This window comes from Pelobates fuscus, chromosome 3 (genome assembly GCF_036172605.1).
Source record: "Pelobates fuscus isolate aPelFus1 chromosome 3, aPelFus1.pri, whole genome shotgun sequence".
Taxonomy (NCBI): Eukaryota; Metazoa; Chordata; class Amphibia; order Anura; family Pelobatidae; genus Pelobates; species Pelobates fuscus.
The window spans coordinates 422,398,751-422,406,597 of record NC_086319.1 but is presented as its reverse complement, the minus strand read 5'-3'; the positions used below and the strand labels follow the sequence as shown (position 1 = coordinate 422,406,597).

Below are 7,847 nucleotides of genomic sequence, written 5' to 3'. Positions count from 1 at the left end.
TCTCAACAATGCAGGCCGCGCGGTAGGGGGAGGAGTTATCATTACAATAGGGGTGGACTTTGCTAGTTTGAAGAGCCAATAGTGCTTCGTGCCGGTCGGCAGTAATGGGCGGGAGCCCCGCCCCGCACACTGAGGGGCGGCTCTGTCAGCCAATGAGCAGCTGGCCGCACCCTCCTTCCTGACTGAGCTGGCATTGCGTCACACCGGGCGTCGTGCATCGACCAATCAGCGCCGAGTGTGTTTCGCCGCCCACAGCCTTTATATAGCGCGTTCGCCGGCTTCTCTGCAGCTTCCGCTTCGAATAATGTCTGCGAGCTACGACAACCGGTGAGTGAGATCCTCGGCCAGGCCGCAATCCCCCCCACAGGCCCCGGCAAGGCCCCAGCTATCCCAATCCCTCACACAGGGCCTCACCTTCTCCCATCTATCCCATCCCCTCACACAGAGCTCCATCTTATCTCCTCACATTCCCCCCAGCTATCCTCATCCACCGTCCCAATCCCCCATACAGGGCCTCACCCTCTCCCCCCAGCTATCCCAATCCCTCACACAGAGCTCCATCTTATCCCCTCACACAGAGCTCCATCTTATCCCCTCACACAGAGCTCCATCTTATCCCCTCACACAGAGCTCCATCTTATCCCCTCACACAGAGCTCCATCTTATCCCCTCACACAGAGCTCCATCTTATCCCCTCACACAGAGCTCCATCTTATCCCCTCACACAGAGCTCCATCTTATCCCCTCACACAGAGCTCCATCTTATCCCCTCACACGAGCTCGAACTCCCCCCAGCTATGCCAATCCCACGTTCCCCCATTATCTCCTCGCAGAGCTCCATCCCCTCGCAGAGCTCCATCCCCTCACCCATTATCCCATCAGACTCCCCCAATCCTTCACACACGGCCTCACCCTCCATCCCATTATCCCCTCACAGAGCTCCATCACATCCCTCACCCACTATCCATCCCCTCACACTGCGTCACCGCACTGTCCCAGGGCCGCCCTATACCCTCACCCCGGGCTCCCCGGTACCAGCTCTCTCTCGCTCCCCCCTGTCCCCGTGTGAGGTTCCCTGGCTCTCCTCTCATATCCCGGGCTTGGTGTCGCTGTCTGGCTCCCGCCCTGTTGTATCCCGATTCCTGGCTCTCCCTCCCTGGCCGGTCTCGGTATTTAGCTATCGGTATCCGGTTCGGTATTTATTTTCCCCGGTTGATATTCTCCCTCCGATGTTTGGCTGTGATGTGTTTCCTTGATCCCCCTCCCACGTGTGCCTCGATGGCGGCCTCCGCCCGGGAGCACGTGGCCGGCTAGAGAGGGGGGGGAGGCAGGACAAGATGGCGGCGGAGTCCTGCGGGGAGTCAACTGGATCTAAGATGGCGGCCATGACTTCCGGTGCTGCACGTGGCCGGGAGAGGGGGTCTGCGCCAAACCCAACACGTACTCCCTACAGCCGCATCCTGGGTGGGCAGTCCACTAATGGGTTAAATCCTCACTCCAGCCGCGATCCTGGGTGGGCCGGCTACTAATGGGTTAAATCCTCACCACAGCCGCGATCCTGGGTGGGCTGTCCACGAATGGGTTAAATCCTCATTCCATGCGTGATCCTGAGTGGGCCGTCCACTAATGGGTTAAATCCTGCATAAGACTGATATGGAGTGGGCTTGCTAATAAGTAAAAACTTGTGCAGAGGATTTAACCCATTAATAGCTATTACTGAGTGACATGGTTGATTTAAATCCTTAATAGCCATGCCACTGCATTGGCTTGCAATCAATGGGTTAATGGTCAATGGCCATGTTACTCAGTGGGCTGGGTGTTGATGGAAACCCACCCAGTAATAGAGTAGCTTAACAATACTGTAACACTAGTATAGTGGATTTAACCTATTAATGGCCAACCCAGCTAATGGCTGTATAGAAAATGTGATGGATTAAATAAATATACTGGAACAGCATGGGTATATTTATCTGTACAGCCATGTTGCTTGATACTGAGTCCACAATCAGTAAATTCCATATGTTTGCCAATGTAGTGTATCTTGCTTGTGTTGCTGGGAATTGTGGGCAGGGATTAGTCACTGAACCTGTATGTTTAGATTACTGCTTTGTGCAGGAATGTGTTCCAGTTTATTTTGGGCCATTAATTATGTCTAATGAAGTACATCCTTCTGGTGAATGTCAGCCTAGCAATAGTTTGCGTGTGTATTAATGTTCTTTCTTTTCTCTGCAGACCTAGAGACAATGGCCCTGAAGGCATGGAGCCTGATGGCATTATTGAGGTAATGTTACATTCCATGTCTCGCATCCTCCATGCTGTGCCTTATTTATTTTTCTCTGCACACTGCCTGAATCTCTTCAATTTCTCTCCTACTGCCATTCTGGGTGTCTCCCATAAAGCTCTTAGGGGATTATAGTACAAATTCAAGCACTAAATCTCTCTCATACAAAGCTGTCTTTATTCAGGTCTTATGCATGGTGGCTTTACTGTAACTTTTGTTGTTTGGGCTAGAACAAGGCATGTATTTAATCGCCATATCACTCTTTGCAGAGTAACTGGAATGAAGTGGTGGATAGTTTTGACGATATGAACCTGTCTGAATCTCTCCTGAGAGGAATTTATGCTTATGGTTTTGAGAAACCGTCTGCTATCCAGCAACGTGCAATTCTACCTTGTATCAAGGGTGGGTATGGTTTTGTGAAGTGGGTGTTGGTGGTGGTTGTTGTGATTCTGCTTGGTTCTGACCATTGTCCTTTCCCTCAGGTTATGATGTGATTGCTCAAGCTCAGTCTGGAACTGGGAAAACTGCCACATTTGCCATTTCTATCCTACAGCAAGTAGAGTTGGATATGAAGGCAACACAAGCCCTGGTCCTCGCTCCGACCAGAGAGTTGGCTCAACAGGTTGGTCTCTCATCCATGTCTGCTGTTTGTAATGTCATGTGTGCCTCTAGCTTTAAAGGATAAGTGTTTAACCAGGAAATGTGCATTCAGATACTTGGATTTGCCATGTCCTGTCTTTATTACATTGACTTGGAGGGTTCTCTTCAAATGGACACTTGTATATACAGTCTGTGTCCCATTCTTCTGGTTAACAGTGGGGTGGGCTCTTCATTATTATACCGGCAAAATACTTACTGGGATGGTCGTTAATTGAAGATGACATGTGATCACTAGCTTGGATATTTCATCCATGTATCCTTGCAGGGAATGCAGAACTGGCCTGATTAACCAAACTAATTATTCTTTACAGATTCAGAAGGTAGTGATGGCACTTGGAGACTACATGGGGGCCTCATGCCATGCCTGTATTGGGGGCACAAATGTCAGAGCAGAGGTACAGAAGCTTCAGTCAGAAGCACCACATATAATCGTTGGAACACCAGGCAGAGTGTTTGACATGCTGAACCGGCGCTATCTCTGTAAGTATTCCCTGACCGCTTTATTGAGACAGCTTTTAATGCTGTGCAAAGGCCCACGCACCTATTTTTGGAATGTGCAAGATGGCAAGTGGTGCCATGTGTGGCTGTGTACATGGCTTTGTCCAGATTTTCTGTCCTTGTTTTGTCAGTAATACAGACTATAGAAATCGAGTCTCTGTTCTATAAATGGTTCCAAAGGTAACATGTTTCCATTCTTTCAGCTCCTAAATATATAAAGATGTTTGTTCTGGATGAAGCTGACGAAATGTTGAGTCGAGGCTTCAAAGATCAGATCTACGATATCTTTCAGAAACTGAGCAGCAATGCCCAGGTAAGCTATTGCCCTGTGGATTGTCACCTGACCTGGGCAGTTTTATGATGAAAAGTGCGTGTCATATGACCCCCATGGTAACCTGCTTCTGTACTCTTCAGGCTGTGTCTTGCAGTCTGTATCTGTATGGTGCAGTGCATTGTGGGGAGCTGATTTTGGCAAAATCTGAGAACTACCCATAAACTGATCACTCCTATTTCTGGTTAAAGTTAACTGGCTGCATGTCCACATTATAAACAACGTGGGGTCATAAATCAAACTACACCTGTAAGAATGCCTAGAGATCTGGGGTACCAAAGGTTACATACCCTCATCTATTCTGTTCATCTTTCATTAAATGGCTAAAAGTTCTAACATCATGCTTTCCGTCCAGGTGGTCCTGCTCTCGGCCACTATGCCTTCAGATGTGCTTGAAGTTACAAAGAAATTTATGAGAGACCCAATCCGCATCCTTGTTAAGAAGGAAGAACTGACCCTGGAGGGTATCAGGCAATTCTACGTGAATGTGGAGAGGGAGGTGAGCAATGAATACTCTATGAAATAGTCTCTGAACCCCTGTCACTGGGCAAGGACTCGTCTCATGTGATGTAGATTCTTATATCTGGCGGGGGCAGAGTGATCTCCCATATTCATCCCAGCGGATCAGCACTGTGGTCGACAGCTGGTTCATGCTGTGGGGACATACTTGTGTTTCTGTGTATGTAAATATGCCTCATGTGTGCTTCTGCTGAATTTTTTTGTTTCTTTTAATTCTCTCAGGAATGGAAGCTGGACACACTATGTGACTTGTACGAGACCCTGACCATTACCCAAGCTGTAATCTTTATAAACACTCGCAGGAAAGTGGACTGGCTCACTGAGAAAATGCACGCTCGGGACTTCACAGTCTCTGCCCTGGTGAGTATAGCTAGCTCTCAATTTTCTGGCTAAACCCCTGTCACTGGGCAAGGACTTGTCATACATGGCATGACTTCTTATATCTGACAGGGGCAGAATATCTAAACCCATATTCATCCCAGCGGGTCAGTATGGTGACTGTCAGCTGGTTCATGCTGTGGGGACAGTGTCACTAACTCAAGATACAATCTAACAAGTGCTTTCCTTGCTTAGCATGGTGACATGGACCAGAAAGAGCGAGATGTCATTATGAGAGAGTTCCGATCTGGATCAAGTCGTGTCCTGATTACAACAGATTTGCTGGTAGGTCTGGGCTGTGATGTTTGCTGAGGTGGCGGCTTTGTATAGCAGAGCCTAATTTGTTGAATTTTTTTTTTTTTTTTAATGCAGGCCAGAGGGATTGATGTACAGCAGGTATCGCTGGTTATAAACTATGACTTACCCACCAACAGAGAGAACTACATTCACAGGTAGGTGTGCAAGTCACTGCATGCCAAGGGTACCCTCTCTGTCCAGCTCCTGTGTTGGAGACAGACTGAAAACCTTTGGTAGAATAAAAGACCGTGCTCCACTGCAGTAACCCTTGCGGTGGTTTTCTGCAACTTTAACATGGTGTACACATGGCATGCCAACTCCACATTCTCTACATATAACACCTGTAGAAATTGCTAACTGCAACGTCTCCTTTCTCTCTCAGGATTGGTAGAGGTGGACGATTCGGTAGGAAAGGTGTTGCCATAAACATGGTAACTGAGGAGGACAAGCGCACACTTAAAGACATTGAGACATTCTACAACACGACCATTGAGGAGATGCCAATGAATGTGGCTGACCTTATCTAAAGCTCTCAGTATGGAGAGGAAACTAAAATAAAAAATGAAAAAAAATTGAAACTCCTGCACTGGTTCAATCTTCCACAGGGGGTGCAGCAGATATGGGGTGCTCACCATTGTTTAAAGCCCTATGACACTCGGGACTCGCCCCACAATCCCTGTATGAACATTAAATGATTTCTATTTTCTTTTTGTTTCAAATAAATGTTATTTTGAGGTATTGTGACCGTAAACTCGTTTTGTCTTTTCCTTCTCTGAAGCGAACACTAAAGTCACATCCTGTTTTCCCACCAAATCAGCGGACCAAATAAACAAACTCCCCGTACACAATCAGGCAGCTCAATTTGATCTTTTTTTACAAAAACAAAATGCCCCCACAAAAAAATAGCGAAGTTGTTACAGACAATTTTATTTGCTTTTCTGTATAGTATTTATTAAATAAAAATGTTTTGCAACATAGTTTTGTCTCTTGTCTTAAGATTCCCCTCCCTTGTATTGCTAGCCCTCTGCTGGCCATTCTCCAGTATTACTAGTCAGCTGCTGGAAAATAACTCAGTGGTCCGCCAAATGTCTTCACATTAAGTGTCATGTCGGCAAATGCTTACCTAGCCAGCTGTAGGTGAAAGCTTAGCATTCATATCATGGTGTGCTTCAGGAAGTTATTGCAGGCAGATTAAATGTAGACTGTATGTACTCAGAATGTAGGCTTGCTGTCGCTTTGCATTTTTTTTAGAAGTTTTTAAAATTGTCTGACAATGCAGTTTTGACTTTTTTTTATATACTACTTTAAGTCTTCAACTTTTCTTGGTGATGGGCGTTCTGCATTGAATGCTAGGAGTGGTGTTTACTAGCCCTCACGTGGCACCAGCATTTCCTGTGATACTTTGCTATAAGGGCAAGTAACCTTTTTTGTAACTAGTCTTTACCTAGTTATAATGGCATTCTAGACTTGCACTCATCACATGTTTCAGGGAATGGTCTAACCAATCTTGTCCTGGAAAGTTCATCTGCAAGCATTTTTGTAGATGATACTCTTGAGGCAGAGGGGCATAACGCTTATGGTGAGATCTTTGGTCGTAGCAAACACTCTTATTAATCTAAATGGCGCACAACACACCAGCAGTCCTTTAGTGGTCACTTATGCAGGATTATTAATTAAACCAGAAATGTGAATTTTAAGTCACAATGAGTTTAGAAAATTCCTCCAACTCACATATATTTCCTGGCCAGACATGGAAGCATTTCTTATGGGTTATCTTGCAAATCCTTAAAGGTACACTATAGTCACCTGAACAACTTCAGCTTTATGAGGTTGTTCAGGTGAGAACTATAGCTCCCTGCAGCCGTTCTCATGTAAGCACTATTTTCTGAGAAGTGTTTACATTCAAAGCTAGGGACACCTCCAGTTGCAGTCACTCAGACTACCACCAGAAGGACTTTGGAGTAGATTGAGTCATAATACGCCTCTATCCACTCAGATCTGCTGTCAGCAGAGCTCAGGGCAGCACTGTGCACGAACATCCTGTCTGCATGGGAGTGGCTTGAGCGGACAAGCTGGAGACAGAGGGGAGCATTCAAACTGTAAGTAAACTTATTTAGTGACTATGGGTGGGTGACTGGATGGAGAAAGAGTGTGTGTCTAATTCTTTACTACTTGGTCTGGGTGCCAGGTCCCTCTAGATTTAACCCTGCAGCTGTAAACATAGCCGTTTCAGAAACGGCTACGTTTACACTGAGGGTTAATCAAGTAGTGGCTGTCTCACTGAGCATTGAGTAATGCTTTCCTATGGGCGTATTTAATGCGCCCATGGCTCTCATCGTGCAAGCGCATTCTGCTTCACTCAGGAACCAACGTCTGAGAGGGAGGAGAGTTCCCCAGCGCCGACGGAGCCTGGCGCTGGAGAAAGGTAAGTGGAGGGGGGCCATGGGCTGATTACCATGTTTAACATGTTACTACCAGGGCTACTTCAGCCTCTCTCCCCTTAAGTAAACCGGCTGTACCCTTTCATTTCCTAAGGAGTGTAGGAAGCCATGAACTTACCTTCAGTTGGAACCTCCTTCCGTCTTGTATCCTTTATTTTTAGTGATGTACCGAACGGTTCGCTGGCGAATAGTTCCTGGCGAACATAGCGTGTTCGCCACGGCGGGCGAACATATGCGCGGTTTGATCCTATTTGTCATCATTGAGTAAACTTTGACCCTGTGCCTCAGTCAGCAGACACATTCCAGCCAATCAGCAGCAGACCCTCCCTTCCAGACCCTCCCACCTCCTGTACAGCATCCAGGCCCGGATTGGCCATCGGGCACATCGGGCAAATGCCCGGTGGGCCGCGATGGCCGTGGGGCCGAGGCCGGCAGGGGAGAT

At 47.0% G+C, this 7,847-nt stretch overlaps 1 protein-coding gene and 1 non-coding gene across 2 annotated transcripts; both read left to right on the top strand.

Annotated features, from left to right (window-relative positions):
- The first annotated feature begins 268 nt into the window (after window positions 1-268).
- Window positions 269-5,941, top strand: EIF4A1 (eukaryotic translation initiation factor 4A1). Its single transcript, XM_063449803.1, has 11 exons — window positions 269-327; window positions 2,233-2,281; window positions 2,551-2,683; window positions 2,764-2,903; window positions 3,253-3,421; window positions 3,643-3,752; window positions 4,126-4,269; window positions 4,512-4,649; window positions 4,863-4,952; window positions 5,040-5,119; window positions 5,347-5,941. The coding sequence occupies exons 1-11, from the start codon at window positions 305-307 to the stop codon at window positions 5,489-5,491; spliced, it is 1,221 nt and encodes a 406-aa protein (XP_063305873.1). The 5' UTR covers window positions 269-304; the 3' UTR covers window positions 5,492-5,941.
- LOC134603925 (small nucleolar RNA SNORD10) lies at window positions 3,792-3,925 on the top strand. Its single transcript, XR_010090662.1, has one exon. It is a non-coding gene; the product is annotated as a small nucleolar RNA SNORD10 (small nucleolar RNA).
- Window positions 5,942-7,847: the final 1,906 nt, after the last annotated feature.

Coding starts and splice junctions, on each gene's coding strand:
- EIF4A1 (XM_063449803.1), top strand. CDS start 305: ATGTCTGCGAGCTACGACAACCG. Junction 2,684..2,763: donor AATTCTACCTTGTATCAAGG/GTGGGTATGGTT, acceptor CCTTTCCCTCAG/GTTATGATGTGATTGCTCAA. Junction 4,270..4,511: donor ACGTGAATGTGGAGAGGGAG/GTGAGCAATGAA, acceptor TAATTCTCTCAG/GAATGGAAGCTGGACACACT.